The following is a 26,713-nucleotide window of genomic DNA, read 5'->3' as shown; positions in this document are numbered from 1 at the left end:
ATAAATAAAAAATCTGCGATAGGAGTGTGTGTGTGTCCAGAAATTGGATGATAGTTCCTTACGTCTGCTATAACACACTATTTTGCAGTCCAGCGATTCTTTATGGTAGTAAATAAATACATAGATCCGCTGAATATAGTTTATTTATTTTCTCATTAAAACCAAAGATGTTAATCAGTAATTGTATATCAAGAACAGGGACACATTAGGGTATATTTTGTGAATGAAGTCTCCGCAACAACAATCGCTTGCTGAGCCACCGCTGCTGAAAACAGCGGCCACGAGCTCCGCATGGTTTCACAAATGCATTCCAGCGCCAGATCGCCTTATTTAACTTTACTAATCAACTAGAGATGCTTAATTTGTATTAGATACAACAACTCAAGCTGCAAGAAAAGCCGCTCTCTCACTGCTGCTGATATTCCGACATGAATGTACAGATTCTACACATCAAGCTGCTTCTTCTTCGGCTGTTGTCTTGATTACACCAACATGCCCGAGGACATTGCCTACTAGCGTCTGCATGTGGAAATGCACATTGACGCAGACAACAGCGCAGAAGTATAAATGCTCACAACGGCGTCGGCTACGCGCGTAGCCTACGGCGTACACTACGGCGTACACTCGACGCAGAAGTATAAATGGGCCTTCAAGGGCACAAAAGTGACAGGATACGAAGAGGATATTCCCATTTAAGTCACATATTTAATCCCAAACAGTCAACGGCCTAGATTTATACCCGAGATGCCATTAATTTAAAACGTCCTCTTGATTTCAACACTGCACATCAATTAGTAGGAAATTATTCTCCAATTTCCCTGTCACAATTAAGCTTTGTTGGATGTTTATAATGGGATTGAGATCGATGCATCTAGTTCAGGTCATATTTCTATTCATTTTCAACCACGTGATTCGTATAAACAGATCAAAATATGCGTTTCATTTCTCTGTTGAGAACTCATCTCACAATTCCTGGAGAACCAAATGAAATGGCAAGATCTGATAGATTCATTTTCACTTTTAAGGTAATGCAAATCCAACAAAATGTTTTCAATGTACTCGAATGGGAGGGAAAAAAACATGCTTAAATGGGCTATATGCAACTTTTTCCCCAAAATAAACGTAACAATGGCCTTTTTATTTTACCATTTATGACTCAAACATCTCCTGATGAGCATACTGACACCTTGTCCGCTCACAGTGGGTGCACCTATAAGCCTGTATCCTATTTTTCCTATTTTCTGGCGGGTAGGTTTTTCCCGCGCTGTCTGCGGATGTGACGTCACCACCGCTGCGAGAGCGAGCAGAAAATAAGAGCAGTTCTATTTTTTGGCCACAGGTGTCAGTCGCGAGTTTAAATTTCAGAAAAACGCATATAGCCCCTTTAAAAGAGATGATGAAATATGCCTATTTATACTAATCACAGCTTCAATCTAGGAAGCATTGATCTCGAAAACTGCAGCAATGTAGGCATTTCCATTTTCTCAAATTATATGCAATGCTACTCTCCAATTTCTATGCATCTTGTAAGTCAAAGTTAGTGAGGAAAATAAAGTCAACAAACAAATTAATCTTTCATCATGAAAAATTATTTTATACATGGATGTCCACAAATAAACTAGATGGTGCAGACAAAGGCTAATCGTAAAGTGAGATAAGTGCTAAAGATTGCAAGTGAGATTGGAAAAGAGAGAGGAGAAAGAGTAGGTGTCTCAGTGCACACTTTCCAAAACTCTCACTCAGTGGCAGCAAGACACTCCAACCAATCAGAACATCTCCCATAAACCCTGCGCTGGAAAGTCTGATGCAATGTCACATTCCCACTCACTTTTTCTGGTCGAAAAACATACCTGTTAAAAACAGACATCTACATTGTTTTGTGTAGTTTTACATGCATCATATATTTTGTAAAAGAATCCTAGCAGGGTCCATTCATGCAACCTATAGTATATACCATTCTGTATCATTTGATGTAATGTTTTACATCTATTTATAAATTAAACAGCTAAATTCATAAGTTCCAATTCAAGAAAAAAGCACTGCACATTGATATAAAAATAAGTCTTCGCAAAATAAATAGTTTGATCATAAAACGGTTTGATTGTGATTAGCCTTCTGCCTCCGTTCCTTCGATTTACTGAAAAAGAATTTCAGATTCCTCCACCCTGGAAGTGAGATGAAGATGATAAAGATGGTCTTCATTTTGGTTTCAAGTGCAGCAGCCGGCTGTGTGTTCACAGGCCGTTCTTCACGAGTTCATGGACGCCGTTCTCATCGATGACCAGAGAGGGCTGGAAAGCTTGTCCGTTCACAAGATGCTCCAACCCCTTGGAATCAAGAGAGACCATTATTTCTTCTTTTTTTAAATAGAAACTAGCAAGTATACAGTGTATAATGTTTTTTTTTCTTGCACTCAAACCATATTAGGTAAAGTTACTTAATACTCAGACTAGATATTTATGACTCTTACCTCACCACCATATGACACAAGAGGAGAGATCTCACATTTGATTGGCAGGTCTGTTCCATCCTTAAGGCTGTGATAGGCAGAGCACCAAAATCGGTTATTGGTTATTATCTTTATGACCATGCCAGATAATACATTAATCATGTCATATATGATATGAAATGATTTTAGATAATCAGACACTTCATATCAATTAAAAACTTAGATGGTTAACCTTCTTAAAAAATCCCATTAAAGAAGATTCACCCATTAAGATCAATTTAGACGACCACAATCACTTTTTGCTAAATGCAACCATTTTTTTTATTGCATTTAAATATTCATAATACAAAATTCTGCCATTTTCTATGATTGTGCAGAAAAAGAAAACTTGACTATAAGCACCTAACCAAGATTATTTGTTATTCTGTTCAGCATGCCTGATGCCCATTTCCCAGCATGCATATTATTCTGCCCATTAGTAGCTGCTTTTTGGGTCAGAGCCAGCTCAAAGATGCCAACCTTTACTACAGCCTGCCTGGGATTGGACATCTTCTCCCACTGAGCTCTAACAGCTACCCGGAATCTACTGAGAGCGAAGCCCCATCACCATGCATTACATACGACAGTGAGAATAGTTACTTCTGGCTGACTTCAGGAGTGACTGTCCCTGCTGGTCCATGTCTAGAAATGTTACACAGGAAATATAGTGTGGTTACACTATAACTGAAGATCAATGGGAGTGAAACTTGAACACAGGTGGGAAGGAAATGTACGCAAAAATAAAAGAGTGGAGACAATCTAGGTTCAAATAAAATATAAAAATAATCCATAGGCCTGCGTCCATATGGATAAGAGCTGTGTGAGGATTCTTCAGAAATTCTCATTTTGTGTTCCATGGGGAAAAATGACAACATGGAGGTTTAGAACAACAGTAAGGTGGGTAAACACTGACAGAATTTTAATTCCTGAGTGTGTTTGTCTCACCTGGGTATAGCGGGTATACGGGTTCCATTCTCATCAACGAAATGCCCTCCTGCATTTAAGATCCAGCGGTGATGCAGGGACATGAGGGCGTGACGGGCTGTAGTGGGGTTGTCCTTCCCATCCTGACTGTCTGCGTTCTTCAACGGAGAAAACTCATCTTCTCTCAGAACTTCATATACTGTAAACTTTCTGCCATACACAAAAAAAGTTTCAAGTCAAAACTAATTGAACATGCCTGATGCAATACGTATTATGTCAAATATATGGGTCAATGACATGACATGCACTTTTTGTCCGAATTCATTATTTTCCTAAAAAAAATTTTTATAAATACATGTCACATATCAGATTGATCTACAATATTTCCTTTATAAGATACTCTTTTAATTTTTTTGAAATTCAATTGACTTTTTGAGTTGTGGTGTTTCAAAGACCTAAAATGTCAGGTGGTGCGACCAGCAAATTTACATTTAAAAGTATCGATTCCCACTGCACTTGCAAAATGAAGTAAGAAATATAAATGTAAAACACGATATAATGTATACAAATAATAATAATAAAAAAAAACATAAAAACTCCTTATTGAAATTTGTGTTCTGAACACAGTAAAGTGTCCATTTATATGAATTGGACTAAAAGGGCAATACATAGAAAGGGAAAGGGAATTTACCAGGTGATATGCATTTTACAATAATTCATATGTATATTGTATATGTATATTATTTTAAATGAATATATGGTCGCACCACCGGACATTTTCTGGGTGGTAAAATCAGAAATCTAGTTTAATAATGAATTAATGTCATCTTAAAAGCTGTAAAACCAATATGAACCATGAACCATACATTTTTTGGACATAAAAATGCATTTTAAAACTCTTTTGCTTAAAATTATTATTTTTTTATCTTTAAAAAATTATTATTTTTCTTATTTGTCATTAACCCATATATATATATATATATTTAAAGAGAGACAATTTTCAATCATTTATAGCTTTCAGGTGATGTCACATCCTTACAGGAAGGCCCAACTGGAGGGTGACATCAAAACCCGGAAAATTCACCATGGATTCCCTTGAGATTTTCCTAAGTGGTTTTATAATGGGGATTTTCTTTTTTTCTTTTTATTCCAATGCACAAAAAACAAAAAAACAAAAAAAAACAATCAAACAAATGAGGAAAAACAAACAAAAAAAAAAAAACATGCAAATTACTCAGTTGAATTCTCAGCTATAATAAAAATACATAAATTAACCTTTAATAATGGGGTTTTTCAATTTATGAGTAAAATAAAGCATGTAGTAAACAACTTCATGACATTTTGACGTTTTGTTCTACAACATAAACTGCACACACTCACACATATTATAAACATATTTTCAAAAATAACTTAAACTTGCATTTTCGGTATGATTGTGTGTAATTTACGCTGCAGAACAAAACAAAACATAGTCAAGTTAAGTTTTTCACAGGCTTTATTTTTCTCATAAATTGAAAAAACCCATCATAAAACCCCACAAGAAAATCTCAAAGGAACCAGCGGCATATTAGTCTTCCGGGTTTTGAAGTCATCCTGCACCACTCCATTTTAAAGGTTTAAATACGATTAAAATGTAATATATATACACACACACACAACAAAAGCCTGAAAATTGACAATTTTAAGCCAGTTCACTAGATATCATTTTAACTGCTGTAGCATGCCAAAAAGATGCAATAAAAAATAAATTAAAAATGATTTTGTATATGATTAGCTTAATTATAGTCTTTAAGACATTTTGGAGGCTCTGGATTGCCTATCAATTTATTTGACTAAGTCACTTTACTGAAACGTGGGTAAATGAGGACCATTTCAGCCAATAGCACACAGGAACTAACTTGGCAAACTGGAATATGTCGAAGACAAATTTTTCCATCTTAATCCCATTGGGTTTGTCAGGTTTGATTAGCTGTCCTTGTGTGTTCACGTAGGGGATTTTTTTCTGTGCCACATGGTGCTGCAAATGTGGCTCATGAGTCCTAAAAGAAAGATATAGAGGTATAAAAGACAGAGGGATGGACGGGCAGACAGTAACAGACAGAAAAGTGAAGCATGTTCTTTCAGTTAAAATTTCATAAAAATGACAATAAGAGAACACGTCTGGCAAAGTCGTCTGTGTTTAAAATACCAGACACTCAAAAACTGCAGATGTTCTTCTTCTGACTTTACCTCATTCTCTGTGCACATTAAAGTCAGATCCATCCTGCCTAGTATTTACAAGATGGCAAAGCTCATTGGAAATAGCTCATAGAAATAGCTGTACTGTTTAATGTGTTACGGAGATCATTGCCTAGCGACAAAATATCACCAAATGGCTCCAAAAGCTGTGATTCATAGATGAATAATCAAAAAATGGACCTACATACTTTGCCAAAAATAAATTATTGAATTATTGAATCAAAAATATGATTTAAAAATGACAGTGACATTAATAGCGGACTCATATAATGCATGAAGCACTCTCTGAGGATTGACTAACCTCACAATCTCTTTGAGGAATGTGAGAGTGAAGAAGTGATTAGCTATGTTGGCGGCACTGAACATAAGTCGGCCATCGGTGCTTCGCTTCTCTGCCGTTGCCAAGGTAATCTCGCTGTACTCCACAACTTGATAATGCCCATTCACCTTACAGACCACGCCCACCGCCTCTGTTGGATTGGTCTTCTCCACAACCTGCCAATCAGAAGTAGACGATTTCATGTTTTCAATCAGTGGATTCAATACTTTCCTACGCATGCAATACCTGCCTTTTTTATTTTACAATTAGATAATCTAGCACTCACATAAAGTACATCTTTAGAAACACAAACACTTTAATGACACCAATAATTAAATTACTGTTAAATGCAATATAAATACACATTTTAAAAACGAATATCCATTTTCCATAGTGTATTTCATTGGGTTTTGGTGCTGCTTACATTTTTTGTGTTTTTTGATTTTGTAATAGAAATAAAAAGTGTACAATTTTAATATCAGCCATAACATGAATATATAAAGGACCTACACAAACGTTCAAAAGCTTGGGGTCAGTAAGATTTTACTTTTTTTCAGCTGAAGGATGAAGGATGTATTAAATTGAACAAAGTTGACAGATGTTTTTTTTTTACATTGTAACAAAAAAATATATATTTAAAATAAATGCTGTTCTTTTGAACTTTCTATAAATCAAAGAATCCTGAAAAAAGTATTATGGTTTTTACAAAAAAAAATTCAAGTTGAATACGTGTTATTTTCAACTGTAAATAAATAAATAATAGGAAAAATTTACATTTGATCATTCATATAATTACATATAATATATATATAAACTTTTGAAAGGTAAAAATGTACATTATAATGCCCAAATTCACATTGACATTCACAAAATGACCTTTCAAAAGTTTATATTTGATCATTCATATATATATAACAGCAATATAGCAATATATATATATAGCTATATTGCAATATACACCCCCCCCACACACACAAAATTACACAAGAGAACAAAAACAATTTACTGTAACTAACCCTGTAAACTCTTGTTAATGATTACATTTGATTTTGTTTGCATTTCTCAGCTGTCATAAAGATTGTATTTATGTTAACTGATAACAATGTCATAACTTAAGAAATAAGTAATAAGACCAAGTCTAAAACAACTTAAAAGATGTCTTTTTAACATTTAAATAAAGAAGTTGAAAATATTAAGTTGAAAAGACAAATTCAAATGAATTTAAATGAATGAATGAAATTGAAAAGACAAATTTATCAATACTGAAATGTCAAGTACTAAACTAGCTGCAGTGTTTGAATGGCCCACACACTCCTGTGTGCTGTGTTTGCCTGAGGTCTGTGCTAAATTACAGCAGAGGCAAAAGCAGAAAACCCTTTCCATTCATCTGAGTAACAAATTACAAACTTCTCAGTTGATGAAGGGTTAGCATTGGGGGGAGCTAAAGCCACTTTAAGTGCATGCTTCAGAAATTATGAGGGGTGGGTGGGTCCAAATTTTCTTACCATCGTCCCTCTGTCACGCAGGAACAGTTTAATTACTAGCAGCTTCGGAAAGCTCAGTATTCAAAACCAGCTGTTGAGTATTTATTTCTGAACCAAATATCACATGCAAATACTTTCACGAATCACATATTGTACGCTAATGTTTCAGTTCGAGGCAGAATCAAAGGGCGCTTTCAAAGCATTTTGTTCAGATGGTGAAATACAAAACTGACTCTTCACTTTCAAATAACAACCAATAAAAATATCTGTTCAAATGTTTGTTCAGACGTAACAAAACAAGTACTTCCAGATTACATAAAATGCTAGTCATTACATGACTAACTGGTCACACAAGTAAAACATGGCATGAGTTTCATTCTTGTGTTAATGGATACTCCTCAGGAACACACCTACTGTGAAGTATCAGCCATTTCATACGTATTGAATATCTGAGTTGAATGATTGTTGCAAACATGTCTATTCCAGGGAATTGTACAAATGCCTGCTAGGTTCAGCTTAGCTCTTTGGTTTCCATTGCATCATAATAACCACTACAATACGTCAAAGACTGTGAGGTTACACTGAGAATAATTAATTGGTATCCTTCATCACCAAGCTGGTTATATAAGAGTTTTAAAGGCAATTTAGCTCCTGACTGGAGACCAGTTAAAATGTCCAGAATAACCACTGTTCCTTGTAAAAGTATTTTTCCCTTCTTGCTATTGTGTACGCGGACTGCAAAAGCAAATGTGAACATGTTACCTGAAACTACATTCTAAGGAACCACACTTCATTGCTATAGAATGTGCGGCTAAGCCAAGGGTCCCATCAAAACATTCCTAACGTGTAAACATCACTAAACAACTAGGTTAACAAGTAGATGAGAATAGTTTGCTCCTTAAAAAGAGTCTTAAATAAAAGAATGTATTTAGAATATATCAGAGCTGAATACAATTACACTACTTTCACTACTACTTTACTACTCAAAAAGCCCCCCAAAAATGAAAACTGACGTTTAGATAAAGATCACTAAACCATAACTGTACTAAACCATGCAAAGTCATTCCAATGTGTAAAATAAATTGTTAAATTGTTAATAAATTGCAACGCATACACGTTATAAGGTTTGGGGTCAGTAAGAATTAAAAAAAAGTTTTTGATTATTTATTGGATTCAAAATGTAGTAATATTTCACAAAATACTGACTGTTTTTACTCTAAGTTACAATACCCGTTTTCTATTTTATCATCTAATTTTTGTAATGCCAAAAATCTGAATTTTCAGCAGCCATTCCTCCAGTCCTCAGTCACATGATCCTTCAGAAATCATTCAAATATGCTGATTTGGTGCTCAAGAAACGTTATGTATTTATGTTAAACACAGTTATATAGCATTTTTGTGGAAATCGTGATATATTTTTTCCCCCCCAGGAATTTTTAATGAACAGAAAGTTCAAAAACGGCAGCATTTATTTGAAATAGATATCTTTTGTAATATTATAAATGTTTTTACAGTCACTTTTGATTTAATGTGTCATTGCTGCATAAACATATTCATTTTAATTAATAAAATCATTCGTACTGATCACAAACATTTGAATGGTAGAGTAAAATTCCTGTATATCCTGTTTTTTTCCAAGCAGCTGCTCCATCTAGTGGACTAGCAAAATAATGTGACATGGCACTTTTACATTTAAAAAAAGGGGAAAAAAAGCAGATTAAGTAGGAGACCACAGATAAAGATAAAAGAGTTGATCAGATAAAGTGCACAAGCTTAATGATAACACACCAAGTAATGATAATACACATTTGTAATAGTACTGTATGTGCATAATGTTTTCTCCATTATGCATAGAAGAGAAAATAATTATTAAGGGCAGGGCTAGGTATGTTAAAGACTGACCTTTGCGCCACAGTCTGCTCCTTTAAGTGTACAGAAGCCGATGAAAGCAGGGTCGGCCACTTTCACAAGAATGTTGTCTACGCAGTAGACGTGGATGTAGGAGATTCCTCTTGTCTCCATGTCCTTCACAATGTTCTGAGTCCCCAGAGCTCTGTACAGCCCCCCGTTTCCATCTAAATATGGAGATTCAGAGAAAACACACAAGTGCTGAATATTCACAGTATTTCTAATTATTCTGAGACTAAGCAAGCTGTTCGATCATGATATCACTTTGTAAGCTAACTGTAAGGCTAATTAACATGGAGTTCCTTTGGGAAATAATAGGTTCTAATAGCTTTTTAGAATTGTTTTTTTGATTTATGAGCAAAACAAGGTTGAAGAATCTTTGACGCTTTGTTTGACAACATGCTGTAAACTATTTACAAACCTACCTCATATGTAAATTAGAAAAAAGTTGCTTTAAAGATGCAGTGTGTAGTATTAATGAGGATCTATTGAGAAATGCAATATAATATACATAACTATGTTTTCAGTGGTGTATAAAGACCTTACATAATGAACCGTTATGCTTTTATTACCTTAGAATGAGTCATTTCTATCTACATATACTGCAGGTGCCCTTACAGTGAAGTCACCCTAAATGGACTGCTCTACAGAGCGCTAGCTACTCTCTGCTGTCTCAGACGATGACATCTTTGTCCCGTGTCAGCCACCGTAGCTTCTCTATGTGCTTCGAAAGGGAGGGGTGAGCAGTGGGCGGTTGCAATACGCTACCTCACCACTAGATGCCGCTAAAATTTATAGTGCACCTTTTAAGCCACAATATGTAATTTTTTGCCGCTAGAGGATGCTTATTCAAAACAAAGGAGTAGCTTGATGACACCTTGATTTCACGAAGCTTTTATTATGCCGCAGACGGCCGCTTCTGCTTCTTCCGGTCATGTGTATGTGGGGTAACGCATCGCTGTTTTATCATATTAGATACATTTGAGTGTGTTGAAAGTTATGTTATAATGCTTCTCTGTGCGTTCGCTCGGCGGCTACTATGAGACACTTGTTGCACACTGCAGTAAGCAAGATCGATATTAGGTGTGGTAAAACATGGTACTCATGGTAAATCCTGAAAATGAGATTTAGACAATAAGAATAACTGTGTTGAGTTATATAACAATGATTAGTTTTCTGTCGATGAATGTATCCAAACTGTTGCTCACCTCTCTAATAAAGCACATAATATATTAAAGCGTTTTTGGGGTTTCCATGGTTTCTACAAAAAATTCAAATAAAAATAAAAAAAATTCAAGGGTAACGCGGGCATGATGCCATTTATAGGCGACGCACAGACACGGTCTGTGTCCTGGTTAAAATGTATTATTTCTCTGGATTTAAACATTCTTGGAAACAATTGAGATAATGTAAGTACACAAGTCAACAAACTATATAACATTGTTCAAGTGTTTTTTGGATATTTTAATAAAATAAAAAAATCTTACATATTGTGCCTTTAAGTTGTCAACAAGAGATGCTAATCTTACTTTTAAAAACTCACCTGGTGCCATGGCCAGTTTGCCTTTGCCCTCTAGAATAATTTTCCCATTAAAGTCTACAGCGGGAAGCATGCCTTGCTGAAAGAAAAACACATTCTCTTCCTTCAGGCCGAAGTAGTTGTGTTGTATGAAGAAGTTTTTGGTCATGTCCATTGTTCTGCCACTTGTCATAATGTACCTGATGTATCAAAACATTGACCATGTCATTGCTTAAAGTATAAATACACCACTGTTCAAAAGTTTGATTTTGAAATAAGTCTTATGCTCAACAAGGCTGCAGTTATTTGATCAAAAATAAAACAGCACAGTAAAATACAATAAAAACAGTAACAGAATGGACATTTAAGACAATAAAAGAATTAAACGGTCTCTTCACTCAAATTTTCACGTTTTCTCTCATTTGACATTTTGCCTCTCAAACGCTGAATTTACTTTTTATATACAATGCACAGTGTTTCCGTGACTGTCCAAAGCACGCAAATGTGAGTTTTTGAATAGTGGTCTGTTGTTAAGCGTCTAGCTGTAACATTCTAACACTGCATCGTTTCACACTGTAAAAGTTTGTTACCGCAATGCGGGGTTAACACGGCAAAAGCAGTGCTAACCCTGCTACGGAGCATGGTTTCATAACCCCGGGTAAAAAGCGGTGCTAACGGCGCTTCTAAGAGTACATTTACACAACAACGATGTACTAAAATGGCAACGTTTTTCCTTTACACTTTTTGAGTACAGGCAACACCATTGTCGAAATGATCTCAGTTCACACGGATCCATGAAAACTAATAAAAACAACTGTATTATGCATTTCAGGCCAGTAATTGGCGATGTCACTTTGTAAAGAAACACTACGTGCCTATTTTTATTTATTTTTTTTAGTTGAAAGCGGTGCATGTAACGGCCACTAAATTACAGGTGTGAAACATTCCTTTACCCGGGGTTAAAAGCGATTTTCGGAACGACGATACGTGTAAAAAGCCCACACAAAAGGTAACATTCGAAAAAGCATAATAGGGGCAAATTTAATTATTCCTGTGACGGCAAAGCTGAATTTTCAGCATCATTACTCCAGTCTTCAGTGTCACATGACCCTTCAGAAATCATTCTAATATGCTGATTTGCTGCTTAAGTAATAAATAGTCAGTTGAAAATGGTTGCGCTGTTAATTTTTTGGTTGAAATCGTGAAATTTTTGGCATGATTCTTTGATAAAAAATGTTACTGTCTCTTTTGTTCAATTTAATACATTCAATTATTTTTTCAAACAACTCTATGTAGTCTTACAAAGTTTTCAGATGACGCAACACCCATGAAGAGATGATGCCAACTCTGAATCAACATGCACAACTGCCACATTTTCTATTTTAAGTATGATCACAGCTTGTAATAACTGCTTTTAGGAGCTCATTTTTTCTGCCTGAAATTAAATCATGATGCTAGCTAAGATTTGTATTTTCCTTAACAGTACATTTCTGAATACTTGGTCAGTCACCTCTATCACTCTAATGTATAAACCCAACTTTTCTCTAAAGCTGCTTTGAAACTATATGTATTGTGACAAGCGCCAAACAAATAAACGTGAATTGAATTGAATAGTTAAAAAAGGTCTGCACTCATTTAAGTTCAAGAAAGAGATAAAACAAAATGCAAACGTTTCAGAGACATAGGTCTTAGCACCTAATAAGTATGATGGCATTAGCATGTTTTTTATTGGATATTTTGGATACTAAAATTATGGTAATACTGTGGTGTTCTTTAAAGTATATTGGCATAAAACTATGGCGATCATACAGTGATAAACAATAAGCTAAAATTTTAGCTGATCATTAGGTCATTATGCGTACGTGTTGTGTCAGAGGTCAATTCTGCTGGTTAGAAGCTGCTCTAAATTATTTTTCTCTTGAAGTCTGATCTAGTTCCTCAAGAAGACATGCTGGTCTCATGTCAGCCCAATTTCACACTGACTAAACAGGCAATGACATTCATAGTGGGGGAGGTCACTTGCATTCCGGTAAAAGGGGAGAAACATCCTCAAGATCAAAACAAGTCTGCTAATACAAGTAATTAGATTCAACAATTGTTAACTCTAATGACTTTCCTGTGAGGTTGAAAACGGCTTTTTTTTTTTTTATCCACGGATTTTACTGTAAGTGCACTGTAACTGAATAAGCCTTAATTGTGTTTAATCTCACCATGGAATGCAGCACTTCCTTGTGTGTTGCTTTTCAGCAAGCTGTTCCAGTCTTTGGATGCGTTCGGCCTGGATCTGAAAGAGGGTTTTGTGGGAAGGGAGGCCAATATCATACATGCCTTTTGGATATGATACACCCAACCGTGTCCCTTGACCTCCAGCCAACAGAAGAACCGCCACTTTGTTCTCTGATATACAGCGCAGGCCTGTGTGGAATGATGGGAGGTTCAGTCACTTTAGCAAATAGGTGTTAATATTATGCCATTCCATTCAGGTATAAAGTTACAGTTGCCATTACATGTAAAATATGATGCATTAATGACTTATTCAAATTAAAATAACCAAACTATGCAGAGAATTGAGATGGATGTTTATGTGGATGATGTATAAAATATGTGGCTTCTTGAGCAACAGTCTCTTTTCATTATTTGCAGATAACAGGGGTGATTATCTTAGACTTTTATGAGGCCCACTTTATCTTACATAAATTACTTTTATGCTTGATGTTACTTCACCCATACACAGCCTTGAATATGCTAAAATATGGATTTCACGTGAATTAAAAACATAATTAATAGAAACAATTTTTATTGAATTAAATTATTTTTTTTATGTGAATGGGACAAAAAAAGACACATGGAACAAAAAAGGTGTTTGGGTGTCATATAATGTGGTCTGATTAAAGATGATGTGATACTGAATGAGCTCAACATGACTTCAGCAAAGACTACGTCAGTTCTAACCAGAACCAGATGTTTTTAACCCCTTTTGGAGCATCCTCCCAAAAATGGAGTACTCGGACCACATGTTTATTCAAACCTGAAACCTTTCGTTACAGATTGACTTGACACTGGGCATTGCATAATTCATTGTGTTTTGTTGTGCAATATTTCTTAGCAACATTTGTTTCTGCTCAACAAAGACTAACAAAAATTACGGTCACATTTGGGTTATATTAAATGAAACATAACCTGCTTTGATTTGGTAAATGTTTAAAACGGCCTCCTGTATAAATTCTGATGGGGAAAAAAGTATATGCTCTCCCAGCCTGACCAAGCTGGTCTGTTTTGTTCAGGTTTGGGGCAATAGTCATCTGGCCAGGCTGGAAAACCAACTGGCTGACCAGCTAAACCCCAGCTTGGCCAGGTTGAGAGAGCCGTTAAACCCATGTAAACCATGTGGGTTTAATTTTTACTAAGGATTGCATCTATGCCAAATATCTGTGAAACATTGTAAGTCCTGTGAAACATTAAAATATTTGAACTCACCCTCTTCTTCCCATTCTTTAAGACATTCCCGATCCCGTGTTACACTCCCCAAATCTTCCCGGGGCACCGCTTCCATCCTGGTGTCCACTTTCTCCTGAGAGCTTTGCCCAGATGTTTTCATGGCAGTTTTAAAGAAGCTATTTATCTCCATGAAGTTCATGCTCTCCAGATCGACACTCATCTCAGCTTGATCCTTGGGGTTCAGCTGATCCCAAAACTGGAGGACATGAGACTGCCCGGCTTCAGCGAGTCTCTCAGCCATTTTGCTGGTGTCCATGGTCTCTCCGTTAGATCTGGACGAGTCAGTGATGGAAAAAGTGGAAGAAGCAAAGTGACACTGATCACCTAAGAATCTCTAAAAATCCTGGCAGATCCACCCATTTTATCACACCCATAAATTGATAACCACTGGGAGTACGTGCTCATTCAAATAAACTCAAGATAGGCTAAGCCTAAGGTCAGGTGTGGTCTTTACCTTTACTCAAAGATCAACATAACATTTGATTGGCAGGAACACAATATACCATTTTTGGTCATCTGAGAGGCTAACGTTACTGAACATTATCAAGTCTGATAAAAGACTGACATCATCCTGATTTAAGAACACACCTGCTCCAAAAATTCCTGTTCCAATTTTTGTTTATAGAAAACAAGGTATCAATTTGTCATAGCCATTCATACAAAGAAACATATAGAATTCCGATGTAACACACTGTAATAATTATACATATCTGTAATTATCAATTATTATCATACCCCATTTTTGCCCTCAATCACAAATCAATAGACTGGTAAAGTATTGATAAAGAGTTGAGTGGAATGCCGCGACTGTCGCCTGCACCGCCTCCTTGACAAGACTTAGCTCTCTGCCGAGCCAAACCTTGCGAAATGTTTTATGATGGCAAATTTATCAACATCATAATATTCTTACCTTTGGAGCAACTGGTCATTCAATACTTCCCTCTCACTTCAGTAGTAACGTTAGGACTAAAGACGAGGCAACATTTCCTGAGCGCCGCCTTCATTCACTACCAGGGATGAGAACCTCCTCCGATATCCGCGTCAGACAGACGTGGCAGGACACACACGGAAACACCTTAGTCAAATGATACGCGCTATTTCCCCCCCCACCCATATCTCTATGCACCCTGTGAATGGACAGGCGAGTTGTCATTCATAGTTGTAGCCAATAGTGAGACAGAGATTCAGGTCAAGGGCGGGACTTACAACGCAACGGAAAAAAATAATTGTATTTATTTTTTACATTTTATTTTTATTTATGTGGAGAGACAAATTTAACAATAATAAATTATGTATTTATTGAATTGACTTTAGTATCATACAAACGTATTGCTTTGATTAAGATAATTAGAGGGATTTCATTTTTTTAAATAAAAATATCCATAACAATAATACTATAATATAATTCCAAGACCAAAGGAAAATATTGCATTAATAATATTGGCATTGATTACATTCTAAAATAATAGACTGTATTAAAGAGATAAACTCTTTGCAAAAAGCACTATATTATATGGATTTAAATGCTCTACAAAATACTCTACATTTGCGCGAATGTAGAAAACAATGTCGTCATTTCCGGTATCATGGCCACCAAAACATTGGCAAGAATTTCTCAGTCCAAAACCGGGTTTCATGGATCCGCTGAATCTTTGAGGCGCCACCTCGGCTTTTCGGATCTTTAAGGTCCGACTATGGTGCGGCAGATTGCACTAATTTGTGCGTTTGCGTTAAAATATGGCATTTAAGTCCCTGTTCGTCATCACTTGGTAGTTAGCTGTAAACTTTGGCTTGCGGACAATCACTATGCAAAGATCATTTTAGGGGAAAAGTTTCTGCGAAGGGCAATTAATGAAGCAAAACACTACTTATTATGAACCTGATAGTATTTAACTCAGATTATCATTGATATTACTCATGGCTAGCAGTTCTGGCTCCAATGCAAAAATGTCCAGTCCAAATGTCAGCACACCGGCGATGACGGTGAGTCCGGGGGCCGTGGATCAGAAGACGAGCCCGGCGTTTTTTGAGATTTACGGAAAGGCCTGGAACGTGCAGGCTCGTCTGGGTCAGGGCGTCTCGGCCTCGGTGTACCGGGTGAGCTCCGGCAGGGCGAGTTCTGCAGTGAAGGAGTTTCAGGCGGACGCGCAGGGTGGAGATTACGGGTACCTCAAGGAAAGCTCTGTGCTGGAGAAGATTCAGGGACACAAAAATATCGGTAACCACGTATAGGGAATGGGGATCAAGATTAGCAAAAAACAGATTTAAACCAGTGGTTATCAACCAGGGGGGCTTGGGCCACTTTGCAGACTTCGAGGCGGCCCCAATAAGTCTTTAAAATTATTTACATTTAGTTATTATCATTAACATTTGCTATTATTATTAACACACTCTTAATTAAGAAACACAAAAATAGAGATGTTTTTTTTTTTTTTTTTAACACAGTTTTTATTTAATTACACCATCAGTTCCAGAAGTACATATCAGCTGAAAACTGTCATCATTTACTCATCCTCAAGTTGTTCCAAACCTACCGAGATCTGCTTGGTTACAAACATAATTTCTATCTTAGTTTGTGTTCAGAACAAAGACATTTATACAGGTTTGGAACAACTTGAGCGTGACTTAATGATGACAATTTTCATTTTTGGGTGAACTAACCCTTTAAATATGAGTGCCTCACTGCCTTCGAATATTGTCTTGGACAAAGGGTTAAGTGGAGTCAAAAGGTTGGGAACCACTGATTTAAATAGCTCTGTTTACCACTATATTGGTATTAAAATCATGCAAAATGACAATTTTGATTTATGTTCAGTTATTTGTAGTAAACTACTGTGTGATTCCCCTCCATTATAAAAAATTAAAAGCTTGTGAAGTAACACTATTTGGGCCCTTTTAACACCATGATTTTTACACAAATTGTAGTATTGATAGTATTGACTTAGTGTGTGTGTGTGTGTATATATATATATATATATATAATATACACAGTGAGGAAAATAAGTATTTGAACACCCTGCTATTTTGCAAGTTATCCCACTTAGAAATCATGGAGGGGTCTGAAATTGTCATCGTAGGTGCATGTCCACTGTGAGAGACATAATATACAAAAAAAATATCGAGAAATCACAATGTATGATTTTTTTACTTTTATTTTATTTATTTGTATGATACAGCTGCAAATAAAAGTATTTGAACACCTGTCTATCAGCTAGAATTCTGACCCTCAAATACCTGTTAGTCTGCCTTTAAAATGTCCACCTCCACTCCATTTATTATCCTAAATTAGATGCACCTGTTTGAGGTCATTAGCTGCATAAAGACACCTGTCCACCCCATACAATCAGTAAGAATCCAACTACTAACATGGCCAAGACCAAAGAGCTGTCCAAAGACACTAGAGACAAAATTGTACACCTCCACAAGGCTGGAAAGGGCTACGGGGAAATTGCCAAGCAGCTTGGTGAAAAAAGGTCCACTGTTGGAGCAATCATTAGAAAATGGAAGAAGCTAAACATGACTGTCAATCTCCCTCGGACTGGGGCTCCATGTAAGATCTCACCTCATGGGGTCTCAATGATCCTAAGAAAGGTGAGAAATCATCCCAGAACTACACGGGAGGAGTTGGTCAATGACCTGAAAAGAGCTGGGACCACCGTTTCCAAGGTTACTGTTGGTAATACACTAAGACGTCATGGTTTGAAATCATGCATGGCACGGAAGGTTCCCCTGCTTAAACCAGCACATGTCTAGGCCCGTCTTAAGTTTGCCAATGACCATTTGGATGATCCAGAGGAGTCATGGGAGAAAGTCATGATTTGCAAGAGGGGCCATGTATTGCAAGATTTTGGGGAACAACCTCCTTCCCTCAGTTAGAGCATTGAAGATGGGTCGAGGCTGGGTCTTCCAACATGACAATGACCCGAAGCACACAGCCAGGATAACCAAAGAGTGGCTCTGTAAGAAGCATATCAAGGTTCTGGCATGGCCTAGCCAGTCTCCATACCTAAACCCAATAGAGAATCTTTGGAGGGAGCTCAAACTCTGTGTTTCTCAGCGACAGGCCAGAAACTGACTGATCTAGAGAAGATCTGCGTGGAGGAGTGGGCCAAAATCCCTCATGCAGTGTGTGCAAACCTGGTGAAAAACTACAGGAAACGTTTGACCTCTGTAATTGCAAACAAAGGCTACTGTACCAAATATTAACATTGATTTTCTCAGGTGTTCAAATACTTATTTGCAGCTGTATCATACAAATAAATAGTTAAAAAATAATACGGTGTGATTTCTGGATTTTTTTTTTTAGATTATGTCTCTCACAGTGGACACCTACGATGACAATTTCAGACCCCTCCATGATTTCTAAGTGGGAGAACTTGCAAAATAGCAGGGTGTTCAAATACTTATTTTCTTCACTGTATATATATATACATACATACATACATACATACATAAAGATTTTACATTTATATATACATTTGACAAACTATATATATATATTTATATATATAATATAGTGTGTGTGTGTAATTGCTAGAAAATTTACCATAGTGATCATGTCTCCTGGAGATCCAAAAGCTGTTATTTTCCAGCATTAATCCTAACATTAACATTGGTATTTTCTCTGTTGTGTCTCTAGTGACGCTGTATGGAATGTTCACCAATCACGACCCATTCGGTGTGGCCACTCACTGCCTGTTGTTGGAGCTTTTGGATGTGAGTGTGTCAGAATTGCTGGTCAGGGCGAGTAATCAGGGACACTCCATGTGGTTGATTCAGCACTGTGCCCGTGATGTTTTGGAGGCCCTTAGCTTCCTGCACAGAGAAGGCTATGTACATGCTGACCTCAAGCCCCGCAATATTCTCTGGAGCGCTGATGACGAGTGCTTTAAGCTCATTGACTTCGGCCTTAGCTTTCAAGAGGGACACCAGGTGAGGAGTTGAAATGGTTGGCATGAGACACCTCATCATTTGCTGTCAGAATTCATTCACATGCACAAACAAACACTAATGTTCAAAAGTTTTTTGTAAAAAATTTTTATATTAAAAAAAAAAAAAGTATTTTATGCTCACTAAGGCTGCATTTATTTGATTACAAATACAGTAAAACAGTAATATTGTGAAATATTATTACATAAAAAAAACGGTTTATTATTTCTAACACAAAAGCCACAATCTGTGTTTCACCTCTCTGTAGATGTTTATTTGAAGGAACACGGCAGTATTTCTAAAAATAGGCTCATTTTCCAACTGCCCTAGAGTTAAACAGTTGAGCTTTACCGTTTTCGAATCCATTCAGCCGATCTCTGGGTCTGGCGGTAGTACTTTTAGCATAGCTTAGCATAGATAGCCTGCCCAAGGGCTAATTTTGCGAGCCCTGATATGACAAAAAAACTGTGACCAAATATATAAAAGGATACCAAGTACATCTCAAGAATGCAACATTTTTGAAAAAATCTCAATAAGTTGCAACCAAAATTGTATTGTCCTTCTGGTGGCAACGTGCACTTTAGCTGTGGTACGCTCCAATGTCCAGCAAATAGGACACAAGCATTAATTTCTTTAAAAAAAGAACAACATCTTACTGACTTTAAACATTTGAATGCTAGTTTAGTATTAATGTGCTTTATTATTAGATATAGTTTGGGCGTGAGCCTCAAGGTTTCTTGTCTGTTCCTTACAGGATGTGAAGTACATCCAGACGGATGGATACCGGGCACCTGAAGCCGAGCTGCAGAACTCACTGGCCCAGGCAGGTCTGGAGAGCGACTCTGGCTGCACAACTGCTGTGGACATGTGGAGTCTGGGCATCATTCTTCTGGAGATGTTCTCAGGAATCAAACTGAAAGAAACTGTGAAGTCTCAGGAATGGAAGGTCAGCAGATACGCAAGCAGCTGGACTCTACCTTGAATTTATTTTAATAACAATTTGCTTTCAAAATTTACTCTGCGTTTACTGCGCCTCATGTTATTTGACCTGTTGTTCTTGCTAAGATGGGATTGTGTTGTGTCTCTACAGGATAACAGTTCTGCTATAGTAGACCATATCTTTTCAAGCAATGCTTTGGTTTACCCGGCTATCCCGGTCTATCATTTGAGGGATCTGATCAAAAGGTAGGAAGTAAACTAAGCAGTTTAGCAGTGTGTTCTTTAGACATGACTAGAGTTAGTATATGTGTCTTTACATTCCCAGTATGCTTTACAATGACCCGAAACTCAGAAGCACAGCGGAGGCAGCACTGATCAACCCTTTCTTCAGCATTCCCTTTGGTTTGTAACACTCAACATCTAAAAGCATTGTCTACATTGCATGGTGTTTGTGTGAGAGACTGCTTTGGGTTTCAGCACCTCATATTGAAGATTTGGTTCTTCTGCCTACATCTGTCCTGAGACTACTAAACGTAATAGATGACAGTCACCTGTATAATGAGGATGAGTATGAAGGTGAGTCTTTGTCTCTACATTTTCTTTATAGCAAATATATATATATATATATATTTAGCAGATCTCATTCAAATTTACTTCTTGGGTTTCTTAGATATAGTAGAGGACATGAAAGAAGAATGTCAGAAGTATGGCACTGTTGTATCCTTATTGATCCCAAAAGAAAATCCTGGAAAGGGACAGGTGAGGAAAAATCATTGGTTAAAAGGGAATATAAAGTATTCTAGATATTTTCTTTAACTAATAAATTCATTGTATAGACACTGTTACAGTAGTGGCCAAAAGTGATGTCCAGATGAGGTTTTTTTTTTTTAATCGCCCTACAAATTTGATTAAACCATCAAAATATGAGGAACTTATTATATGTTTTTTATATATTTTAAATATGAGAAGATCAAAACAATTGTTGTTTATCTGAGAAAATTGTTTAGCAAAGAAAGGCAAACTACAGCTACAGGTTTTTTTTTTCACTAAGAAAAAAATGCATATAAAAGCATACATTGACTACAACATAATCAGTTATTAATATTTTGTTGGTTCTCTCTTTGTTTTTGCATGTGTTCGTTATTTCTTTGTATGACAGCCTGTTCAAATATGATGTCCACACAATTTGACATGTTTCATTGAGTTATCATAAATAAATAAATTGACTCCAAGCAAAACTGCGCAATATGATTACAAAATCTTTGACGTATTTTTAATAATATTTAAAAAAAGTGTGAAGATGTCAATTTTCCTGGGCCGGACATCCCTTTTGGCCACTACTATGTACTGTATGTACAAGTATGTGCAATAGAATGACTTTGTTTTTATTATTTTGCACCACTCAATTATATATAAATCTAAATATATTAAGATAATTCAATAAAAGAAATTCATTATATTACTATAATATAATTCAATAATTATATAATTTCTCTTTAATTATTTGCATTTACATACTGTTTTAATCTTCTGAAATTCTGTTGATTTTAAGCTCACAAAATCTAATTTCTTTTGCTTTCTTTTTCTATTAGAATGACTATTCTAGTCACTTAATATAAACTCCTTGTTTATTGAACGTTTGTATAAAATCAATATCACGTTTGCAATCGTTCTCATATTCGTGAAAACAGCTCTTGTGATATTGTTAAATTATATCATGTTATAATATTTAAAAAAACAAGACCTTATACAAGTACTTTTTTGCGATCATTATGTTGAATCTTGTGGCCATTTGTATTAATTTGAGGTATTTTCCATTTTTGACACAAACCCACATTGATTTCTGACCCTGCACAACAGTAACAGAAGAAATCAAATTAGAATTTGATTGAATTTGAATTAGGAAGATTTACATCCTATTATAATAATGATGTTGGCAAATAAATCATAAAATGCACTGGCAACCGAGGCAAGAGCGAGTAGAACAAATTTGGTGAGACAAGACCAAGACCTTATCTTGGGATCGGTCTTGAGTACAACAGCAGTATAGTGTGCTAGATGACGTCCAGTATTGACGACTCATCATTCACCTTGTCTTGGCAGGTGTTCGTGGAGTATGCAAATGCTGGAGACTCCAAAGAAGCCCAAAGACTGCTGACAGGCCGAACATTTGATGGCAAGTTTGTGGTCGCTACGTTTTATCCACTGAGTGCCTATAAGAGAGGTTACTTATACCAAACTGTGCAGTAAAGCTACACACACATCTCCTCACAAAAAGTGTAAATTACCTTACAATCGTGACTGCATTTAAGTTCATGTTGTGTGTGTTAATATATTGTGCTACTTTAATATTTACTTGTGTCACTAAATTGTGAATATAGGTACACATGCAATTATCTTGGGCAAAACAAGGAGAAAGGTTTTAGTGCCTGCTTCCTACTTTTTTACAAAATCACACCACCATATTTACCGTGTGATGGCTGGTAGCCAGACATTCAGTACTTATGCTTCCATACATTGTCTTTTTTGATTATTTACAATTTATTTGCAGTGGCATTGATGCACTGCTTTGGTTTACACTGCCTTCTAAACAACAGATCACTTTAGAAACTAGGTTTACATGCGCTTTGAATGTCTACAATTCCAAAATTTGCAGATTATGCGGCCTGTTTTCTTCCGTTGTTAGTTTTAGTGGTGGTATGTTGGTATTTCCAGTAATTATGCACATATTTATAAACTACTGGCAAAATACACTGGCCTGCATGCACTGTGCCGAGGTTAACATTTATGTTCGACTTGACCATGAAAGCCGTTTAACCGCATTTCAGCCGAATCCATCAGCATCTGCCGAGAGAGCACAAAAACGACTTTTGCTGTAGATCATTCTTAAGTGACTTTTCTTTGCTTATTCAGGGTTGACTGGAATGAGACTCCATGTCTAACACAAAAGCCACAATCTGTGTCTCTTCCAAAATGTTTGTCAAAACCTCTCTGGAGATGTTTATTGAACCATATACTGTTGTTTTAGAAATTCAATCTTGAATTCCAAAGTATATTAGTTGGACTTCTTGACTTCCTCTGAAAATACTCAAGTGTGAAAATGAGTGACATGATAAATCACACAATTTATACTTGCATAGCACACATTTGTGAAGATTCAGGATCAAATAGTCTATTCTGTATCTTCCTTAAGCTGGAGTGCCCTAACACATGGATGAATTATGCTGTTATTTTAATACTCAAACCACAGTTACCTTACTATCTAATACACAGTAACAAATTGTGTAGCACACCATTTAATATTAGTTCAGAAAAACTCGCTTTCTACAGGCATGTTAAAGTCAATTGTATCAGCTATTTGAATAGATTTGACTACAACAATAGTGAGTGATTTTGAAGTCATTATTTAACAAACATTTATTGAAAGTTTTCAGGTGTAGTGTTCCTGGTGTTATTGTGGTTTTCAATCAGTTAGTCTGTGGTTGCATGACAAGTGAAGTCTCTAAATATTACAACAGAGCTTTCTTACATGTGAGCAGTTGTTCGTAAGTGCTTCCTCATTTACTTCATGAATATTGTCTAAAGGTTGATTTTTTTTTTTTTGACCGTCCAAACTGCAATACTACAGAGCCCTGCACATGACAAGTGTATCGTGGCCACAAATTAACAAGTCGTTCCCACGACTTACTAATACGTCAGCACATGCACTATAATCTGTTCCCTCGTTTTAATAAATCTTGGCCATGTTGTAATAATTCATCCCCTTGTTTTAGGTAAAGGGTTAGTTCACCCAAAAATGAAAATTCTGTCATTAATTACTCACCCTCATGTCATTGCAAACCTGTAAGACCTTCGTCCATCTTCGGAAACACAAATTAAAATATTTTTGATGAAATCCGAGAGCTCTCTGACCCCTCGATAGACAGCAATATAATTAACACTTTCATGGTCCAGAAAGGTAGTAAAGACAGTATAGTAAAATAGTCCATGTGACTCAAGTGGTTTAACCTTAATGTTATGCAGTGACGAGAATACTTTTTATGCTCAAAAACAAACAAAAATAACAACTTTATCCAACAATCTCTTCTTTTCCCTGTAACTTTCTTACGCTACTCACTTTGTTGGGCTATTCACAAAGTACAGCGCTAACAAGTTGTACGGCAAAACGCCTGGCGAGCACGCCATCATCCCATGATCACATGCATGTGTTGTGGTGCTTGCGTGAATTTTGTAGAGACTGGTCATTATTTTTGTTTGTTTTTGCACACAAAAAGTATTCTCATTGCTTCATAACTTTTATGGTTGAACAACTGGAGTCACATGGGCTATTTTTAATGATATCTTTCCTACCTTTCTGGGCCTTGAAAGTTGCCGTAATGTCTATTGAGGGGTCAGAGAGCTCTCGGATTTCATCCAAAATATCTTCATTTGTGTTCCGAAGATGAACGAAAGTCTGGAACGACATGAGGGTGAGTAATTAATGACAGAATTTTCATTTTTGAGTGAACTTTAAATCAAAACGAGGGAACAAATGAGTTCATCATGGCCACGATTTACTAAAATGAGGGAACAAATGAATAAGTTGTAATATATTTGTCTGCATGTCATGTGCAGGGCTTCGTACCACTCCATACTTTCTCTGTCCTGCAATCTTGAAACATAAAATTAACTTCCACGGCTGTGAGCTCTAATATTATAAGTGCACAAGACAATGTGAGGAAAGAACAGGCTGATTTTCAATATGCAGATGTGAAAAAGAATTTGAACATTATCCAAGTTTTTTTTTTTTTTACTTTCTAGATGGGGTGTGGATTAGATGGCATTGTGGCCGATAGTTATTCTTTTTATTCATTTAATTATTTTCCTTCTTTTTGATGGGGATGCTTTAGTGTTAATGTAGGAAAAGTGCACTTTGGTCGAACTGATATGCGCGAGTGTGTGTCATTCCAGATCTGTGCAATTTACTGAAATTCTGACTCTGAGCATTGAATAAATTGTGAGTGATCTCTATTTTATACACTTCTATATCTCTCCCTCTGACTTTGATGGTGATGACATTTGAGAGAGGAATGGAGATGGTGAGCAAGGGATCTTTTAGTATTCTGCTCATATGAATCTGGATTTCTGCCACTTGGAAACGTTGTTTAGAAAGATTGAGTTACTAAAACATTTGAGCTTTTCTGTGTTGAAATGCTTAGGCATTGGGATACTAATTATATGTGTTACATGTCTGGATAAACTTCCCAAATACTAAGATAGCCAGTATATATGAGCTGAATTAAGTAGCCGTGGCTGATTTACAATAAGGAGACTATTTCCTTGTCTTATTCCTCTTCCTGTTTGAGCCAGAGTACACAGTGAGCAAATAATTGACTTATAGATGTTGAATAATCCTTTCTAGTTATTGTTACTAAGTTACTCAAAAACAAGAATTTATAATACCAATTACAATGCCAAATTTATATTATGATCGTATATCTAAAAAGTTGGTTATGTGAGGTCTAATGTGAGTCTAGGAAAATTGCTCACGCTTCAGAACGTTAATGAGAAAGTGACTCGTGGGTAATTTTATGTAAGTGTGAAAAGGAAGATTCCAGATCGATGTCAATGTGAAGTCTTGAAAGGATGATAAAAGATTCATATCGAATTTATAGATTAGTGAATTTTAGATGCGAGAATAGCAATAGTCAGCTAAAGTATATATTATGCTTATGAGCCATCGAGACTTTGTATGATCCAAAATACAATTTAATACCAGGATGAAGGCCTACTTTTTTTTTTAAAGCAATATCATCAAAGCTACTCAAATAGAGCCTCGAGTCCCCTTCTAACACTTTCAGAAAGCACAGAGATTTCTTTCCATTACTAACTTATGTATAGAAGAGATGAGTGTCTGTCAGGGATCATTTCATGCTGCCTTAATTTTTTTGTATGCTGTAATGTCACAGTCAGTGAACGCTAGACTGTGAGAAAAGTGCCAAAATTGTTCCGAAGCCGCCTTCCCCCCCCGCACCAGCAGTCCTGGAGAAATGCGTAACACTGCAGGGAAGCCATATTTTGAAATGGAAATGCCTTTAGATGTGTCCAGAAACATTCAAATGTGTTCCAGTTGGATGCCAGAGATCATATGAACAGTAAAGCACAGTGCTGGAGTTTGGCTGGCTTTTGTTTGCGTAGTGAGTAATGGACCTCCCCAAGAGAAAACACTGCAGGGCGTAACCACTGATAGACGTGGGAGTGAAACGCTCTTTAGGTCTTAATAACTGGAGGTTGGAGTACTAAATGGCCGCTTGAATGGTGAGAGATATTTTGAGTTTGTGGGAGAATATCGAAATTCTGATCAGGAATGTAGAAAATGCTCGCCAAACGTCCTTGTCATCTACCTTCATGCTTTAATGGTTTCAACATTGAATTAGTCATATATATCACATGTATCTCATAGCATGCACACGACCTTTAAAGGAAAA

General features: G+C 36.4%; 2 protein-coding genes across 4 annotated transcripts; one reads left to right on the top strand and one right to left on the bottom strand.

Annotated features, from left to right (window-relative positions):
- Positions 1–1,005: 1,005 nt before the first annotated feature.
- Positions 1,006–16,527, bottom strand: uap1 (UDP-N-acetylglucosamine pyrophosphorylase 1). Of its 3 annotated transcripts, XM_079841741.1 has the most exons (11): positions 15,289–15,450; positions 14,358–14,650; positions 13,091–13,295; positions 10,905–11,080; positions 9,356–9,528; positions 5,952–6,145; positions 5,311–5,451; positions 3,434–3,622; positions 3,089–3,130; positions 2,471–2,537; positions 1,006–2,327 (listed from the first exon to the last, which is right to left on the bottom strand). In XM_079841741.1, the coding sequence occupies exons 2-11, from the start codon at positions 14,632–14,634 to the stop codon at positions 2,235–2,237; spliced, it is 1,557 nt and encodes a 518-aa protein (XP_079697867.1). In that variant the 5' UTR covers positions 14,635–14,650; positions 15,289–15,450; the 3' UTR covers positions 1,006–2,234. The 3 variants fall into 3 exon arrangements, with proteins under 3 accessions (XP_079697867.1, XP_079697869.1, XP_079697868.1); XM_079841743.1 differs by lacking the exon at positions 3,089–3,130 and having other exon boundaries at positions 1,570–2,327; positions 15,289–16,527; XM_079841742.1 differs by lacking the exon at positions 15,289–15,450 and having other exon boundaries at positions 1,570–2,327; positions 14,358–14,738.
- Positions 16,007–24,292, top strand: uhmk1 (U2AF homology motif (UHM) kinase 1). Its single transcript, XM_079841746.1, has 8 exons — positions 16,007–16,596; positions 19,018–19,310; positions 20,062–20,253; positions 20,398–20,492; positions 20,572–20,648; positions 20,724–20,822; positions 20,917–21,005; positions 22,350–24,292. Exons 1-8 carry the CDS (start codon positions 16,296–16,298, stop codon positions 22,494–22,496), a joined length of 1,293 nt encoding a protein of 430 aa, XP_079697872.1. The 5' UTR covers positions 16,007–16,295; the 3' UTR covers positions 22,497–24,292.
- The last annotated feature ends 2,421 nt before the right edge of the window (positions 24,293–26,713 follow it).

The sequence above is a fragment of the Gobio gobio genome, assembly GCF_949357685.1.
Source record: "Gobio gobio genome assembly, chromosome: 17".
In the NCBI taxonomy this organism is placed as follows: Eukaryota; Metazoa; Chordata; class Actinopteri; order Cypriniformes; family Gobionidae; genus Gobio; species Gobio gobio.
This window is presented reverse-complemented; position numbering and strand designations above follow the sequence as displayed.